At 44.6% G+C, this 19820-nt stretch overlaps 1 protein-coding gene and 1 non-coding gene across 4 annotated transcripts in view; one reads left to right on the top strand and one right to left on the bottom strand.

The window, feature by feature from the left end:
- PDE1A (phosphodiesterase 1A) overlaps nt 1-19820 on the bottom strand; it is a 146821-nt gene that overhangs the window by 92885 nt on the left and 34116 nt on the right. Inside the window, exon 1 of one of the 3 annotated variants that reach the window (XM_028748121.2) lies at nt 3377-3961. The exons of the other annotated variants lie outside the window; for them this stretch is intronic. Coding sequence (XP_028603954.2) covers nt 3377-3429 — 53 coding nt within the window. The 5' untranslated portion in view covers nt 3430-3961. Of the gene's footprint in view, nt 1-3376; nt 3962-19820 lie in introns of those variants that run through there. 3 annotated transcript variants of the gene reach the window in all.
- On the top strand, nt 384-457 carry TRNAI-GAU (transfer RNA isoleucine (anticodon GAU)). The gene has a single exon. It is a non-coding gene; the product is annotated as a tRNA-Ile (tRNA).

The following is a 19820-nucleotide window of genomic DNA, read 5'->3' as shown; positions in this document are numbered from 1 at the left end:
CCACCACCACTGCACGATTTCTGTTCTCATCCTGAAGCAAAGTTCTTAACCCGAGATAATATTTCTGGGTTAGCAGAGTCTGTAACCTGAAGCGTCTGTAACCTGAAGCATCTGTAACCCGAGGTACCGCTGTACTGCTGTGGCATGAAGGTAAACAGCATTTCCGTGCGCTCTGGTTTCTGTCACGGTGTTCCATTGCGCCAGAAGCAGTTGAGTCCTGCTGGCCACATGACCTGGAAACCTGTCTGTGGACAAACGCTGGCTCCCTCAGCCTGAAGCGAGATGAGCGTCGCAACTCCATAGTCGCTCCATAGTGCATGGACTTGGAGCGGGACAGAGACTCAGGTTCCAATCTCCACTCATGGAACTCAGTGGGTGACCTGGGCTTGTCAGCTCAGTTGGTTAGAGTGTGGTGCTGATAATGCCAAGGTTGCAGGTTCAATCCCTGTATAGGACAGCTGCATATTCCTGCATGGCAGGGGGTTGGATGAGAAGATCCTCAGGGTCTCCTCCAACTCTACAGTTTTACAGTCCGGTGGTTCTGTTTTTAAGCATGACCTACCTCATGGGACTGTTATGAGGATCACCTTGCATGACAACCTCAGCTCCTTGGAGGAAGAGTTGGATAATAGTACAGGAATGCTGTGTAAGGGGATTCCACAGTCTCTTCAATGGGCTGAACCACACCCTGCAGGCAGCAGAATGCTATTTCCTTGCCTGAAGCGATTGGGGAAAAGGCCTTGTGAATGGGGGAACTTCTGTGCCAGCATAAAATCCTAAATTGCAGCAAAGGTTGGTTGAAAATGTGACTTGCAGCTGCACAATGCCCAGTGCTGGATTTACGTATCAGCTAAACAAGCTATAGCTTAGGGCCCCAGTCTCTTGGGGGCCCCAAATTTTCCAAAGTATAAGATAAAAAAACAAACCTACATACAGCAACAGTGTTTTGTGTTGTGTAGGCTCCTATTTGTTATGTGCAAATGACTTTAGATACCTATTAGGTCCATAAATTACCATATAGCATATATTCAACACAAAAAAACAGCAACAATTTGTTGTTGACAAAGGACAGCTGGACATAAAAAGGGCCCCATTATCTTCAGTAGCTTAGGGCCTCATCAAACCTAAATCCGGCCCTGACAGTGCCCTACCCTTCAAATTTCTCTGATGAATACAGGGACATCCCATTTCATAATGACAATTTTACTCTTTATACCTCAGAAATCTTATTGGTTGGCCCCAGGCACTCTGGGCACCTTCCAACATATATAAAAAACATTTTAAAAAATTAAAAAAACCTTTCCTATACAGGATTGCCTTCAGATGGCTCGGGGGTCAGATAACTCCATACCCTCCAACATCTCTAATGAAAACAGGGACATCCTAAGGAAAAGTGGGACATTCCAGGATTAAATCAGAAACTGGGATGGCTGCTCTAAATCAGAGTCGTCCCTGGAAAATAGGGACACTTGGATGCCAACACTGGACACTTGTCTTTCGCAGTGAGTCAAGCTGACTGTGACACTCTATCTGAGTCCACACAGAAGGCAAAGGATCTTATCTTTGGAATTTAACTTCTGGGCAGATATCCACACCTTATCAAACTGCGGCCCCATTTGCCCTTCTGAGGCCCATTGGAACTTGGCATTCATGTAGCTTATCAACACTTTGGCAACAAGATCTCCTTGTTGTCATCGTGTTCTTCCCAGAGGTGTTTTAAAGGAGGCAGCAGGACTAGCTGTGATTGTTCTGCTTTATATTTATTATATAGCTATGCAATTCCTCACTTTATCAGGCTAAGCCTAAAGCAAAGGTGTAAAGACGTTTGCCATAAAATAAACAAATGAGATGAAACTCATACAATAAAAACATAATTGCCATTCATAAGATTTCCTCCCCCCCCCGGCCTAGTTTTACAGGTCAAAATGTACTCAGAATATATACTAGTGTTTTGATTTGGATTGCATTATATGCAAATGTCCTTCAGTCGCGCCTGATTTTGGGTGTAAACTAATGGTCAACGGTTGTGTTCATCCCATTCCGATACATGCCTGCATAGAAGGAATCCCACTGAACTCAATGAGGATTATTCCCAAGTAACTGCGCATAGCATTGTAGTCATAATTTAATGGACTTCAATGGGATTTCTTGCCGTCTAAACTTACACAGCAGAATCAGAGTTATAACTCATTTACTTCTGTCTCATGGTTTTTATTTTTTTGCTATAAGAACCCCATTATATATTTCGGCAGCAATCCTAAATACACTTACTATGGAGTAGGGACTGATGAATCTTTCAATTTCCACTTATCTCTGTTTCCCATTTTTCCAGTTTTAATTCAATTCACGAGGTTTCCGCAACAGTTTGTGATTTTATTTTAAAAGAAAAAGTCCTTGTGAAAATTTGTCAGCATTTCAGTGTGCCATTGATCTCAGTACACACATTTTTGCATGCAATTTCCCCTAACATAATGTACATACATAAATGCACACTTTCCTGAATATATCCAATGTTTTATACATCATTTGTAGAACTGCTCTGCAGAATTTGGAGAAGTGTGAAATTCTAAGGATAGCTGCATTTCAGTTTCATATTGTTTCTGGACATAAATTAGGTAAGTTCGCATTAAACCGCAAACCAAACTAGATATCTCCCTCTTCCTTCCTATGGAATATGCCCCATTCACATGAATGGGAGTTATCACTGAATAAATGTACATCAGGTCTTGTTGGTTGCATAGTTCCTTTGAGAAAAAGAAAAGTAATTGCATTTAGTTTCCATGTTACTTCAAACATGCTATTAAGGCTGCAGCCTTAAGCATGTTTACCAGTGAGTAGGTGCAACTGAACTCATTGCAACTTATTTTCAAGTAGGTACATGTAACACTGAGCTGCAGAAGTTGCAAATCATGTGTCATTAGTAGGCATTACATTTCTGGCACACAAACATAATCAGCTAGCCAAATTTGAACAATGTACAACATTTAGAGGGCTCTACCGTTCCAGAATGGGTCCGAGCAACAGCAAAGTGTTAGGAAAAGAAAGGTTTCTGTGCATCTTTAGCAAGCATGGAAATGCCACAGAAAACTTCGTAGAAAGTTTCAGCCTCTTTTCAGTTGTTGCTGTTGTTTTCCTCCCTCTTAAGCTTCTGCAACAAATGTCTCAGAACATTTACTCCAACTTCCACGAAAATGACTATATCATTATGGGGGGGAGGACATTGCTGGCACGCAGAGCCAGTTAAACTTTAGACTCCTGCTGTGGAGAGCCTCTTATTTGCTTTCACATCTGAAATCCAAGTTAGCAAGAAGAGATGCGAGAGGAAAAGTTCAGAAGAATTACACTGATCCCAAGAAACGATCATGGCACTACTTACCTAAAGATTGGTCTCTGGAGGTGCTTTTTCCTAATTGTAACACAATCAGCCATTTAAATGAAGGTGGGGGAATCTCCTTGGCCTGAAAATAGTTCCAGCGAGAACCTGGGAGCAACCAGGGGACCTGTACTTAGCTACTGTGCTGAAGAGAACACAGTGGATTTTTTTTGGGTGCTGGGGAAAACCTCCCTCCCTCTCTCTGACAGTTGAGCAAAGTGAGGCCATAGAGACCACATAACGTCTGAGCAAGACCAAACCATGCAGGCTGTTAACAGCAGCGCTGGAGTCAAGTCAATCAAAGTGGGGAAGTGCCTTGGAATCCTCTCAGGTGCTTGAGAAAAATGCAAAACTTCGCCAGCCAGTTGACTCGTGGAGAAGAAAAAGTGCTACGATTATTCCAGTCATGAGAACACGTCTTACACACACGGGTCAAAGTCTTTGATGCAGAGGCTCCCTTGCACTGTAAAACAAGCTCGTTAGTTCGGAGACTTCACTACTTCTTTTCCCCTCCCTCTTCTCCTCTTTCTTCAAAATAAAAGTTGTCCAGCTGTTTCAGCAAGCACACACACACACACCCCTTTGCAAGTGCCTTCAGAAAGTTTTTTCCCGTTTTCCTTTTTTTTTTTTTTTTTTGTGCCGTTGTACAGAACTGTATACAAATTAAAGGAGACGAATGGCTCTGGTCTCTGTGCCTGGCTTCTCTTCAAGACGTTGTTGTAATTATTTTACAGTCTGGCTATTATTCACTTTGGCTGATGTGTAGCTGTAACTATGCATATTAAACCACCACTCATAATTTCTGGCACTTACACAGCCTAACAGCCCACAGTAGGATGCAGAGCTTGCAGCTGCTGGGGGATCATAACGACACAGAATGGAGCAACTATACTTGCATCAGGGAAGGGGGGAAAGGGGAAAACTAACCAGATTTCTTCATCGACAAAACTGAACCCTCCATTTCAGTCTGGCCATGATGTGAAATATGGGGCATGTTAACTATAAGCAGAAGTATGTCAGCATGGAACAGAATTAATACTACCATAGTTAATCGACAGAGATAATCCATCTATCTATTACACAGATTGAAGCGCTAGGAAAGATTCCAGACTCTGGAACTTCAAACTTACATTAGTCAATGCCATGGGTAGGCAAACTAAGGCCCAATCACCTTCTAGATTCAGCCCGTGGATGGTCTGGGAATCAGCGTGTTTTTATATGAGTAGAATGTGTCCTTTTATTTAAAATGCATCTCTGGGTTATTTGTGGGGCCTGCCTGGTGTTTTTATATGAGTAGGATGTGTGCTTTTATTTAAAATGCATCTCTGGGCTATCTGTGGGGCATAGGAATTTGTTCTTTTTTTCAAAATATAGTCCGGCCCCCCACAAGGTCTGAGGGACATTGGACCGGCCCCCTGCTGAAAAAGTTTGCTGACCCCTGGTCAATGCCAAGCCTGGATAGCTCAGTTGGTTACACCATGATGCTGATAATGCCATGGTTGCAGGTTTGATCCCCGTCAGGGACAACTGCGTATTCCTGAATTGCAGGAAGTTGGACTAGATGATCCTCATAGTCCCTTCCAACTCTACATTTCTGTGATTGTATCTCCCTGCTCCATCAGCAGCTGGTACGCTTTGACAGTACTGAAGAGAGGGGTCATCATTGCTGAGGCACACCCTGGGCCCCATACAAGGGAGCAACTGCCATTTTTATTCCCCACAGTACCCCAGAGGAATGCCAGACCCTCCAGAGGAATGTCCCTATTTTCCTGGGACAGTCCCAGATTTACAGCTGTCCTGGTTTCTGATTTGATCCTGGAATGTCCTGCTTTTCCTGAGGATGTCCCTGTTTTCATCAGAGAAATGTGGGTATGGAGTTATGCAACCCCTGATCCAAGGAGATAAGTAACTGTACAACCTTTAGAAGACATCTGAGACCAGCCCTGTATAGGGAAGTTTTTAAATGGTTTTTTAATGTTTTTTATATGTGTTGGAAACCACCCAAAGTGGCTGGGGCAACCCAGTCAGATGGGTGGGGTATAAGTAAAACAACAACAACAACAGAATAAAAGGTAAAGGTAAAGGTACCCCTGCCCGTACGGGCCAGTCTTGACAGACTCTAGGGTTGTGCGCCCATCTCACTCAAGAGGCCAGGGGCCAGTGCTGTCCGCAGACACTTCCGGGTCACGTGGCCAGCGTGACATCGCTGCTCTGGCGAGCCAGAGCCGCACACGGAAACGCCGTTTACCTTCCCACTAGTAAGCGGTCCCTATTTATCTACTTGCACCCGGGGGTGCTTTCGAACTGCTAGGTTGGCAGGCGCTGGGACCGAACAACGGGAGCTCACCCCGCAGCGGGGATTCGAACCGCCGACCTTTCGATCGGCAAGCCCTAGGCGCTGAGGCTTTTACCCACAGCGCCACCCACGTCCTACAACAGAATAGGACATCACTATTTTCATCAGCGAAACATTGGAGGGTATGGAATGCTATGTCCAGTGTTACAGGGCATTGTGGGAAATGTAAATGGTGCCTCCTGCCTGGCAGCAATCAGAGAACTCACTGGCACAGCTGTGGACAATTGCTGTTGTTGCCACAATCAGGACCCTGTGTGTGCAGTGTTTCACTGCCATAGGAGGAGATTCCCCACCTAAAAAGCAAACAAACCCTTCCTGCATGGAGTAAACAAACATATCAGAGATCAGTGTTTAGGGCAGCTCTCTCCCTTGTGTGGTAATGTACTGTATGCAGGGACAGTGTTTGTGTGTGTGCTTTACAAAGGGGAGCATTCTAAAATATCTCCCCCATCTCTGATATGGTACAATTCTATAAGCTCATTGCGCAAGCTCAGTGTAGATTGGCTCCTCTTATTTCCCCACATCGCTTCCCCACTCCCAAAAAAACCCCTGAGGCGACAAATTCCCCCACAAGTCCTAAGATGCCTGATGTTGATATTACCTTTACCAAGCTGTGGCCAAGAGCCATTGCTCCCACAGAATAAACATAGGAATAGGGTCTTAGGTCATCTGTGGCAAAACTAGAGAAAATGTGACTACAACCTGCCCAGGGTTAGAAACTGAAATATGAAAGCTGGGAGCTAAACAGCACCTTAAAACTAGGTTATGGGCACAACAACGGAATGTCTAGGTGTTCTTTTTTAATAACAAGAATACAAAGCTGAAAATGAATGAACTGCAGCTAAAATATTATGTTCGCTTTTCCCATGGTCTAGTCCTTTCCCTGCCCACCCCCCTAATATTCTTAAGAGGGTCTATTCTCCAGTCTTCAGAGAGTAGCTGGAAGTGGGGATGCAGAAAAAGGGTCCTCCTTTCCTTCCACTCTGCAGTTTTAATCTGAAATCATAGGCGCAGTACTGCACCCAGAGCTCAGAAACTGCTTGCTCTAATAAAATTCCCTGTCTCAAAATGCGCCTAGAACAATGGGAGTTTTGAACACTGAACCTGTCTAAATGGGTCTGTAAAACATTCCTAGAGAATGTGGTCTTGCGATTGAAACCTGACATTTTTGACCTGTTATGTAAACCCACAAAACTGATGGTTTTCCTAGAGATGCAGTAAACAACAATGAAGAAACCCAAATACTTGGCAAGCCACACTTTGATTTTGGACTGTAATTTTATATTTCCCTCATGTAGACCTCATGGGTTGCTCGTGATTCCTGTCATGGCTCCTGGAAACAACATGTAGCAAAAACCTTACCTCATGCAGGTCATAGATTGCCCTGACATCCTCTTCAGGAGGCAAGAGATGGTGGTCATCACACAGCCACCAGCCATATTCTTTTCCTGAGGTGAGAGTTCAGCTGAGTTTTCCTTCGAACTCCTTGGCCAGTCAAAACACAAGAAAGCGCCTTCACAAGACTACTTTACCTGACCATGTAAATAATTATGGGGGAATTACCTCATGGTGAGTCCTCCACATTAAAAATGGTTGTGTGAATCTGTCCTTATATTCCCACAAGAGTCTCACATTCTCAAACTACAATTGATGTCAACTGTGAAGGGCAAATGCTAATATACACCTCTGCAGGAAATAAGTGCTGCCTAAAATGTCAATATTAAGAAGAATGAAAAATATAAGAACCAAATTATCGCCCATGGCCCAGACAGGCAGCCCATCTGAGCTATTTCAACAACTTCTGTTGCCTTGTATAGAGCTGAGTACAAGCACAATGAAGGACGTAGCACCTTGATTCCCCCAAGTTCATGTCAGCCAACTGCAAGGACATTAGCTGAGGGAAGCATGCATCACAAAACACGGATAAGGAAAGCATCTGGCAGCATAGAGAATAGTTGCCTGTGAAGCCCCTGCCAAACTACTCCCATTCCTTCACTGCTTATTTTCCCAAGGGAAGAGAATGACTGTATAGCTGTGGGCTAGTTTTGTAGAATTTTGTACAACCAATGTACTTAAAGTCTCTTCCCCTCACCCCCAGGTGAGAGCTGGCGTAAGTGTAGTGGCAAATGGACTGAACTACAAATCAGAAAGTACCCAATTTATATCATGTCATGAACTAACTAGATGGCAAAAATTGCTCTCACTCTCTCTTCCATTTCTCTCTGACTCCATGCCCACCCCATCTGCAATATCAGAGATAACAATACCACGTAGCCTGAGAAAGCCAATAACAAATCGATTCACCTCATCATCTTTACATTCTTTATCTGCTTGAGGCTGGAAAGGTAAAGACCGTAGAATAAGCTGCTTTCCAGGCTTAGCTAGGTCACAAAGATGGCTTGCTGAAACTATGAGGTCTAAGCTTGGAGCATCTTGCTTCTTCCCTTCTTCCCAAAGTTCCCCTGGGTCACATCCCCTTGCCTTGGGAAGAAGGATTACCGAAGCCTTAGTTCATTTTCTTCCATCATGTGAACCCAAACGGAAAGGATGTCTGAGCAAGATGCTCCAAGCTTGGGCCCCATAGCTTTAGCAAGCCATCTTTGTGTTTCTATAATTTGGAATATGTTACCTTTTTGAAACTAAGTTAAACTGCCTGTCTTTTCTTGTTGCTCTATGGAAAGGTGCATGAATCGGACCTTTGAAGAGTTTGTAACTAAACCATTTTTAAACTTACTAAATGTGTAGCCTCTTTTTCTATGGGAAGTAAGGGGAACTTTGAAAGGAATTTAGAAGGGGCTATTTTAAAGATCTAGCAGCCTATATACTTCCATGCTTTACTTTGCTGCTTGTTTTGTGATTTTAAATCTCTGCTGAGGCTCTCTCATCATAGAGCACTTGCTCCAAATCCAGAGAATAATTTTATTCTTTTGCTAATTACAACCAAAAATTAAAAAATTAAAAAATTAAAATCAGCAGCCTTGGACAGCACCTTACTCTTTGTTAAGTCTGGGCTATATATCGATATATCATCCCCCACTGCTTTGAAGCCCATATTGCAATATCTGTTCCATAATTTTTTACCTGGCAATACATTGCGAATCATGATGTGTGTGCAAAAATCACAATGCAGGAAAACCCGTGAAGCCAGCCAATGCCTCTATATAGCTCCATCCTTATTTCAGACACTGTGATATATTGATATATTGTGATATTTGGCTGGTGATATATCGTGATGTTGAAAACCAGATGTCGCCCAACCCTATTCTTTATAATTGTATGGTGGGCCTTAGCTCTGCCAGGCTGTAAATTTTAAATGTAAATTTTAAATACAAATGAGCCACCCTGCTTCCTTCCTTTCCCATTAGACGAAGGCACAACTCCCTTCCAATTTAAGCCCAGAACAGAAGGGAGGGGAAACCCTGATGCAATGAGGCACTTCCAGAAAATTCTCGCACTAGAACCACTCCTGGGAAAGAATGTCTCTTCATCACAATAGGATGGTTGCCTGGAAATATGCCCCATTATTTTAGCCAATGGGAAAAAAGAGATAGAGGCTCATAAGATTACAATACGAGAAGCAAAACACAGCCATCCTTCAGAATTCACACACTGCCATATTTTGCAATGCAATTCCCCAGCCAAGTACTGTGCTCAAAAATGCACTTACTGGGGCAAAGTGTGTAAATTAATGCATTTGTTGATTTAAAAAACAACATACAAAAGTCCATTATATTTGGGGAAATGACTTTGTAATGATGTTTATATTAGGCAAGGCTGCCTTGCAAAAATGTGCATTTCCCTCCAAAATATTTTATTATGTTCACATATTTATTCAAGAAGCAACAAATCATATTCAGCCACTCCACATACCCCACAGAAGCAGCACGTTTCTTTTAAATTACATTTAACTTTCCAGTCATTTCAGTTTTTAAACATGTGTATCATTCCATAAGTTGTCATGTGTTCTCAGAGGCCTAATAACCATGTTCTATTAATGTTGCAAATGTAATAAACCTATGCCAGGTTGATGGGAAAGTAATGATCTTCTTGTCTATTTGACTATCTCGTACATGGTTTGACCATTAATATTAATTCATAGCGTTGTGAGATCCAGATCTGTGTATAATGTGTAAATATATTAAGATAAGTTTGTACTAAAATGCTGGTGAATTTTCATGGGAACTATTTTTTCTCCCAGTCAGATGGGCGGGATATAAATAATAAATAATAATAATTATTATTATTATTATTATTATTATTATTATTATTATTATTATTTTATTTTTTAAGCAGCAAACTGAGGTGGAAATGTGGTGAACAGGACTTAAAAGGTAAGGTAAAGGTACCCCTGCCCATACGGGGCAGTCTTGCCAGACTCTGGGGTTGTGCGCCCATCTCACTCAAGAGGACGGGGGCCAGCGCTGTCCGGAGACACTTCCGGGTCACGTGGCCAGCGTGACATCGCTGCTCTGGCGAGCCAGAGCCGCACACGGAAACGCTGTTTACCTTCCCGCTAGTAAGCGGTCCCTATTTATCTACTTGCACCCGGGGGTGCTTTCGAACTGCTAGGTTGGCAGGCGCTGGGACCGAGCAGCGGGAGCGCACCCCGCCGCGGGGATTCGAACCGCCGACCTTTCGATCGGCAAGACCTAGGCGCTGAGGCTTTTACCCACAGCGCCACCCGAGTCCCCACGAACAGGACTTAAGATTGGAAAAAACGAGAAACTGAGAGAAACTGAAGTTGTCACATGTGCCCTTCTCTCATAGGACTGCAGCCTTGATCCAGCAACAGCCAGGTTCTTTGGATGCGAATATATTTCCTTCGCGGGCATTCCTCAGCACGATTCCTTACGTTACAGATCAGATTAACGAAAGCAAAACAAAGCCCACCCAATAACTGCTGCACGAGCTTACATTCAGCGCCCGGCAATGGAAGCACACAAATGTGTAGGGCAACCTCAATTTATTCCCTTGCCTTGACGTCAGCAAATGGAAAAAGACGCTCTGAAACTTAACCTAATGACTTCTCCAAGCTTGCAAAACTAGAAAGTACTGAACATAAGCATGATGACTCATTCAGGCACTCGGGAGAAGGCAGTTAAAAAAAAAAAAATGCCCTAGCGGGCTATTGACCAGTTCTACTCTAGTTCATGTGGTAAAGCCATGAGCAAACAATTGTAAAGACCTTTAAGCTCCGATTTCCTTTTTCGCCTATAGCAAATAGGAGTATTTGTAAAACTGATTTAATCTCTCCCTCTCTTTCTCTGTGTACACAACATTCACGGGAGACCAGCAACGTCATGTTGCAGGGAGATTAATTTCCTTGCTAAGACTTTCCTGCTTGCTGGCTGAAACCCAGGCTGTTTTGGTCTCTTATTCACTTCCACAGCCCCCTGAAATCTGAACTTGCCTGACAGATTTGCACAATTTCCCCTCCCCCCTGAAATGAAAGCTTACAGCCACGCAAAAGGCATTTGCTACTTAAAAACTAACTGAATCATGACCCCCTGACCGCCAGGTAAATGGGGGGGGGGGGAGAGATGCCTGACTCCCGCCCCCCCTTTCCTCAGTTGGAAAGGAACTGGAACAAGGAGGCCTCAATTCTAATTCGGCACAGTGCCTTCTCCCAAGATCCCCTCAGCCGTGAGGTTCCATCTGCTAAATGTAGTAATAAGACTCGTGTTTACCACCTTCCTTCCCCAACAGCTTGATGAGGTACAAACTGTATTTAATACACTGAGGAGGGACAGGAGAAAGAAACACACAGAGACTTTGGAACAGGGAATTCCCACGTAACAAAGTAAAATACAGGGACGCGGGTGGTGCTGTGGGTTAAACCACAGAGCCTAGGACTTGCTGATCGAAAGGTCGGCGGTTCGAATCCCCACGGCGGGGTGAGCTCCCATCGTTCGGTCCCAGCTCCTGCCCACCTAGCAGTTCGAAAGCACCTCTAAGTGCAAGTAGATAAATAGGGACCGCTTTCTAGCGGGAAGGTAAACGGCGTTTCCGTGTGCGGCACTGGTGCTGGCTCGCCAGATGCAGCTTCGTCACGCTGGCCACGTGACCCGGAAGTGTCTTCGGACAGCGCCGGCCCCCGGCCTCTTGAGCAAGATGAGCGTGCAACCCTAGAGTCGGTCACGACTGGCCCTGACGGGCAGGGGTACCTTTACCTTTACCTTTAAAGTAAAACCCAGCAGTAGCAGGCTTGGTCCACCCCCAGGAGTACGTTTGAGGTGTTTTGTCACCTTTCCCACCTTGAATAAAGTTCTCATTCAGGGGTGGTATTTTTATTGTCTCTCGCGTGGCCTGATCATGAGTTGAAGCAGCTTCTCTCGTTTTCTTTCCCACCCAGAAGGCTCTGGGCATATAGGTGGCCCCCATCAGACCAAACAGTCTGAAAGCAAACAATCTGAGAGCATCCCTCTGTGTGCCACTCTTATCAGACACTATCATTACCCAGCTTGTTGTTTCTAGAGGAACTATGTCAAAGATGGGATCTCCTTCCGCTCTTCCTTATTTCTTTAGCATTTCAAAGGCAGCCTTCTACCAGGCTTCTCACAACCTGCAGGTGAGGTTGCAGATCAACAACTTTAGTTGAAATCAAAGGGGTTTTTTGCCCTTGGCCTCAGGAAGATGTGAGCTATGCCTTCCCAAAGGTGTTTTCATTGATATCCCTTATGGTTTGCGAATCTCCTCCATACTCTGAAAGGGGGGTGGAATCAGTAGGGATGGGCAAAATTCTAGCTTCTCTTCAGGATTAAAATCAATCTCACCCTGTTCTGACACTGTATAGCTTTTTAGTAGGAAAAATCTGCTCAAATCCTTAAAGAGATCCACTGAATTTTATTTTAAGGTGTGGTTCTGCATTAATGCTACTAAGAAGAGTAATAAAGTGCCCCAAGAGCCTTTGGAGCTGCAGATGTTGCTGCACTACAAAACCCATCATCTCTGGCCAATGGCCATGCTGGCTGGGGCTGATGCAAGCTGGAGTACAACAACATCTGGAGGGCTACAAGTTTATCATCCCTGGTGTCAGAGCTGGCTCCAGGTCCCAGCTCACAGAGGACCAACGCTAGCCGGTAGTAATGTACAAAAGTCTTTATTGAAGTACAGTTTCCATTTTCAAGCCGCAGCGCCCCAGCTCTACGTCTTAGAGGCTAGACCGGCGAAGCTCCATCTGAGTCTCCACCCCCTGTACACCAGCTTAAGACTCTAACCTTACTCCACCTCTTCCGTCTCTCCTTTCTCCTCTGGGTCCTTCTGCCCCCCGGGGTCTCCTCCTTTCTGGACTCTTCTGACGCTGACCCCCCTGACTCCTCCCCCTCCTTTCGGCGGGCTTTGGGACCTGGCTCCCTATCCGGGCTGCCAACTGCGCCGCCCTCCTGTACATTTGAACTTGGCGCACGCGCCCAGCCTCCAACCTTCCTCTTGACCGTTTCCTCGCTCTCCGATGGAGGCGTGGCCAATCCTGACTCCTCTCCTCCCGCTGGCGGTGAGCCTCCTGGTCCCGATACCTGGGACTCCTCCCCCCTACTGCGCTCTGGTGGGGAAGCTGGTCCTGATTTCCAACTGCTGCTCTCTGAGTCCCCTCTGGCCCCTTCTTCCTGGGGTGTCCCCCTAGGCACCCCCCTTGCTCTGACCATGGGAGCCCCTTTCTGTGAATCTTCCGATTCGCTGGAAAGACTCAGAGACCTCGGACCGCTGTCATCGCTAACATTTCCTTCAGATTCCTCCCCCTCGCTCTCTATTTCCTCCCTTTCCTGTGCCTCTGCTCCTGAGCCCCTGACACCTGGGTTTTAAAAAAAATAGTTACAGCTGCCTACAGGTGCTTGCTAGGGGTTCCTGCCACTAATGCATGTTCAAAACATGCACGGGATCAATGGGCCTTGGCGATGTGCCATTGTTCTCAGTGGGAATTGTACTTAAAAAATAATAATACAACCTGCATCCCATTTCTAGCATACAAGAGATAGAGACTGCAAGAAACTCTCCAGGGTTTCCAAGAGGGGTCGCTCTGAGCTCAGTCACAGAATATTGCCAAAGATTGAACTTGGGTCTTTCTGCATGCAAAACATGGGCTTCAGCAGTGAGGCAGATGCCCTCTCCTTGTATGACCTATCCATTAATTTTCTTACCAGCGTTTTGTGTTTAGTATCTGCAGCGAGGATGAACAGGGAAAGGGCAGAAAAGATACAGGGGTGGAAGTGTGGGGAGCAGAGTAAAGAAACACATTCCCTTGGGAGTTAGAACGCTATATTTGTTCTGGGATACACACGAGTCAAAACATGGGATTCCTTGGTCTGGAGCCAGTGCAATATTGTTATTGGCCAGAGGAGATGGAACCTTGGCTCTTCCTTTGAATATATTGTGATTGTTTTTGCATGCATTTTGCAAGCGAATCCTCTAATTGCTGCGCTTTGCTGACCATCGTGTGATTACTAACAGTTAAAACAGCATGAAACCGTTCATACTTGCGTTGCCATAGATGAAATAAGGTTTTTTAAAAAAACAGTTTTGCGCCCCAAGTTTGGATTTAATAAGATTTTGCCTTGGGGAATGGGGGAGAGGAGAGACCACGACGTCACCCTGATCTCCTTTGAGGAATGTTAGAATAAAAATGTAAAACACAAACAAACCAACAAACCAGAAACACCAGCTGTGTTGTAGAGGAGATTTGCAAACAATGGTTTCCCACTATCTGAACTGGCCATAAGAATGCAATTAGGTTGTAGTTGTGCATTGACAAAAAAAGATCAAGGAAGGAACTAGTCTGTTATCCAGTCCCTGTAATGACTGGGTTATCAATTTAAAAAAAAAAAGAGGTGAATGCAATAAAAACAGGAAGAAGTGCACATGGTAGTGCAAGTTATTAGCAACTATGGGAAGGACTGGAAGGCTGAAGCAGCTCAGACTATATCCACATTTCCTTGGAAGTAACTCCCATTAGTAATATATGCAGACTACCTTATATGAAATGCATAAGCCCTGCCTACTCCAGAGTTTGACAGGAGACATCACAGTGATATTGCCATGATTAAGGATGTCACCATGAGGTCACCTGTCAAACTCTAGAGGGGGCCGGTCTTAAACATTTGATATGTGTTAACCGTGCATAGAAGCCGGCTGTAAGTTATTATGAGACAAATGAAGTGTATTTGGGAAAACAGATGATGTTATTTTATTTGTCCACTGATCTAAATCTGTGGTAGCCAACCAAGTGACAGGGTTTATTTATTGAACTTTTTTTTTTAGGAATTCTGTTTTATGTCTGCTTCCTCGTTGCTTTATGTCAGCTCCCAGCTGAACGATGGTAATTTCTTGTGTGTACATAGTCAGTTTGGGAACCAGTTTTGGCAGAAAAACATGAGGCTGCTGCCAGGGTTGCTTGAGACTTTGATGCCACTCATGTGTGGGCCCTCTCCTGACCTGGTGGGTCCTTTTCCTCCCCCTATCTTAGCAGCAGTTTAGGAGAAACCAAAACTGACAAATTCATCCACCCCTGCTCAATGAGTGATGCTACACTGAGGGCTCAGAGACATTTCAATATAATATTATCAGCTTGTAGTAACACAGAGTTGGGCATTTTTACTGGTGGCACCCAAGATGTGGAAAGCCCTGCCTGCTAAAATGCGAGAGGCCCCATCAGTGTTGGTATTCCACCAGCTCTTGAAGACACAGCTGTTTAGACAAACATTCCTCTGAACCCAAACTTCCTGATCTAATTGTTTTCCTTGCTACTTTAGCTGTTTTAATTGTTCTGCCTTTGAACGGGCTCATGTCGTCGTACATTTTAATTATGGATGTGTTCAAATGTTTTGAGGGAATTGCTTTATTGTGTATTTTAATCCTGCATGGCTATTTTATAACTGATGTTCCACTTATGAACCACTTAGAAGCCATTTTGGCATGCAAGTAATATATTATTATTATTATTATTATTATTATTATTATTATTATTATTATTAGCAATGACTCTTAGAATCAGCTTCCAAAGTTTGCTTTTTGCAAAAAGAAAAAAGGAGGAGAATGAAAGGAAGAGCTCAGATCCAAAACAAATTGTTCATGCTTCTGTTTAGAGCTCTGGTCCCAGTCACATGTTCATGAAATGTTCTCCTTATCCCTACATCTGTCACCCTGACTCTGACATTGGAGAGTCAGTTGAATGTTGAGAGTTCATGACATGCAAAGCAATAGACCCGCTCTGGGATCAAGTCAAAGCCAAAGAGGGAATAGTTCGTTGGCAAGGTTCCACATGTGAGAACCATCTGGAGAACCTTCCCCTGAAGCTTGGACATTTTACTGCTTTGTCCCAATCAGCATCTGTTAGCCGAGAGGTGAAGGGTGGGCAAGAGACAAGAAAATACCTACATGAACATGCATTTCTTGGCTCAAGGCAGGAAAAATAACATGCCCTACTGACAAACCGGGGAAGTGTTTTTGCTTGAAATAAACAACAACATCAAGGAAATTAAAACCTTTTGCAGCAAGATCAAATTAAGAGTTGGTTAGAATCCAGTCCAATTCACTCATACAAGATGTTTATGTTTATGGCAGATTTCTTCTTGCTTTGGTTTGCTGGGCTGTTGTTTTTAACCTTCCCATAAAGCTCTGGAAACACTTACTCCCCAATTGGTATAATAGACTAAGCTAAGAATGCTACAGCAGAGTCACTTTTAATAAGCGTGAGCAGATGTCTGGGTTTTTTAAAAGAGGTTCGTAAGCAGTAGCAGCTGGTGTGGTGGGCAGAGAGATGGGGACACCCTGGCTTGGACAGGTTGATGGAGCACAGAGCAAGGCAGTGGTGAGGTCAGGGCTGTGTAGATATGCCACCAGGAGCACCAGCTTGGTTCTGCTGATGTGCCTTGTGCAGCCCTGACCTCATGGCTGTGCTGCCCTGTTTCTGTCCAAGTAAGCTGTGATGAAACCAGTGTTGGAGGGTTAGTTCCCTTGTGTTCAATTACAGTGGTACCTCGCAAGACGAATGCCTCGCAAGACGGAAAACTCGCAAGACGAAAGGGTTTTTTGAGCTGCTTCACAAGACGATTTTCCCTATGGGCTTGCTTCGCAAGACGGAAACGTCTTGCAAGTTTGTTTCCTTTTTCTTAACACCATTAATACAGTTGCGACTTGACTTCGAGGAGCAACTCATAGCACGCGGTGTGGTAGCCTTTTTTGAGGTTTTTGAAGACTTTGGTGATTTTTGAAGCTTTTCCAAAACTTTTCCGACACCGTGCTTCGCAAGACGAAAAAAATCGCAAGACGACAAAACTCGTGGAACGAATTAATTTCGTCTTGCAAGGCACCACTGTATATTTCATTAAGTTTCAACATTTTTAACATTTGCAATCAAAACACTATTACACCTTTTCTCTTATTTTTGTCAACTTCCCATGGAGTTGCTGTTTCTCCCTTTTTGATGCATCCTATCTTCTATCTATTAAATCATAACCACAATATTATAATCTAATTACTTCTGTTGCTCATAACTCGTATGCTGCTTGTGAGTTCATCATATGATAATATTCATTTAAGTAGTCCGAAAAAGGCTTCCATTCATACATAAAACACTCATAGTTAGACTCTCTTATTTTTTGCCAGTTCTGCACAGTCCATTATCTTACTTATTCATTCTTATTTGGTTGCGAACAACTTCCTCCTTCCACTTCTGTGGATAAAGAATACTAGCTGCTGTTGCCACATACATAAACAACACGGGGGGGGGGGGATTTCTGCCCCTATAATCACTAACAGAAATGTTTCAGGGCGTGTGTGTTTTGGAATACTCATTTTAAACATCTTTTTTTTATTATTATTATCTCGCCATGTATCATTTCCCAAAATACGCTCGCTTCCTTGCAGATCCACCACATATTAAAAAAACGATCTATCTACCTGTTTGCACTTTCAGCAATTGTTAGGAACATTGGAGGGTTAGTTTCATTCCACTCATAGCCACTGCCCCCTAACATGTACCAACCAGGGCCAGGTGCAAAAGACATATGGCTATAATTCAAGAAGAAGGGGCCTCTCAGCCAACTATGTTCTGAGCCTAGGATTATTATTTTTTCAGCACCAGAAATGAATGGGGTTCAGCAGTCCTTCACACAAAAGTCCGCTCATGATTGGCTGTCTAGCCTAAGAACATAAGATTAGCCTGCTGGACCAGGCCAATGTCTTATCTGGTCCAGCATCCAGTTTTCACAGTGGCCAACTAGATGCCCGAGGAAAACCTGTAAGCAGGATTTGAACATAAGAGTACTGTCCTCGCCTGTGGTTTCCAGCAATTGGTAACTGGTCTTCATTTCAGCAGCCTAAAGTAAGTTTGGCTGTTGCTGTTCTAAGGAGTCAGAAGCCCTTGTCAATCTAGGGATCTACCTTCTGCCCACCCTTCCTTTGTTTGAACGGGAAATTATTTGTTTGTTTGTTTGTTTATTTGTTTGTTTATTTATTTATATCCTGCCCTCCCCAGCCGAAGCTGGGCTCAGAGTGGCTAACAACAGTAAAAATAACACAGTTTACATAAAATCACAATCAATTAATTGAAATACATTCTAAAATCAATTCATAGTCAAATTAATGGCAACCATTGGGCTAGAGTTCAATGAAGATTACCGAAGGAGGGGGTCAGACTGTGCCTTGGCCAAAGGCCTGGTGGAACAGCTCTGTTTTGCAGGCCCTGCGGAAACATGTCAATTCCTGCAGGGCCCTAGTCTCTTGTGAAAGAGCGTTCCACCAGATCGGAGCCACAGCCGAAAAAGCCCTGGCTCTGGTTGAGGCCAGCCTAACTTCCCTGTGGCCCAGGACCTCCAAGATGTTTTTGTTTGAAGACTGTAAGGTCCTCCGTGGGACATACCAGGAGAGGCGGTCCCGTAGGTACGAGGGTCCTAGGCCGTATAGGGCTTTAAAGGTTGAAACCAGCACCTTAAATCTGATCCTGTACTCCACCGGTAAAAGGCAGTAAAAGGCAATAACGTTCTTCAGAAATAATGCTCTTAAGACTGAAATCATGCACTTTATACTCCACACTTAGCTTGTGTTTTGAAGCCCAGCCAATAGGCAGAGTGAGACCACTGCCTCGGGTGGCAGAAGCCTCTGAGGTGACCCCCCCCCCCCCACGGGTGCCCCACCTACCCTGCTGCTTCTGCCAGCAGCGAAGTGGCGCCAGCATCGGTGCTGATTTCATGTGAGATAGTGGCCACTGGGGGCAAGATCTCACCTGAAATCAGCACAATCTCACCCAAAATTGATGCTGATGGTGGAAACTGCTTCTCAGCCAGCTGCAGGGCACATAATAATAATAATAATAATAATAATAATAATAATAATAATAATTTATTTGTACCCCGTCCATCTGGCTGGGTTTCCCCAGCCACTCTGGGCGGCTTCCAGCAAAGACCAAAAATACACTAAAATATTGCACATTAAAAACTTCCCTGATGTCTTCTGAATGTCAGATAGTCGTTTATCTCTTTGACATCTAATGGGAGGGTGTTCCACAGGGCAGGCGCCACTACCGAGAAGGCCCTCTGCCTGGTTTCCTGTAGCTTTGCTTCTCGCAATGAGGGAACCTCCAGAAGGCCCTCGGCGCTGGACCTCAGTGTCCAGGTAGAACGATGGGGGTGGAAACGCTCCTACAGGTATACTGGGCCGAGGCCATTTAGGGCTTTATAGGTCAACACCAACATTTTGAATTGTGCTCAGAAACATACTGGGAGCCAGTGTAGGTCTTTCAAGACCGGTGTTATGTGGTCTCAGTGGCCGCCCCCAGTCACCAGTCTAGCTGCCGCATTCTGGATTAGTTGTAGTTTCCGGGTCACCTTCAAAGGTAGCCCCACATAGAGCGCGTTGCAGTAGTCCAAGCGTGAGATAACTAGAGCATGCACCACTCTGGCGAGGCAGTCTGCGGGCAGGTAGGGTCAATGCAGGCAGGGGCAGCAGGTGTGACTGTGGTGGTGGCGGCAGCGGCAGGGCAAGCAAAACGGGATGCAGGCAGCAAACTAGGATGCATCCTCCCGGCCAACCCATCAGCTCACTTAGCAGCTGCCTAGTTTCTAGAGATGCTGGGGCCATTGTGAGTTCAAAAGGAAGACA

This window comes from Podarcis muralis, chromosome 1 (assembly GCF_964188315.1).
Source record: "Podarcis muralis chromosome 1, rPodMur119.hap1.1, whole genome shotgun sequence".
Taxonomy (NCBI): Eukaryota; Metazoa; Chordata; class Lepidosauria; order Squamata; family Lacertidae; genus Podarcis; species Podarcis muralis.
Note: the sequence above shows the minus strand (reverse complement) of the source record. Positions and strands in the feature narration are given on the sequence as shown.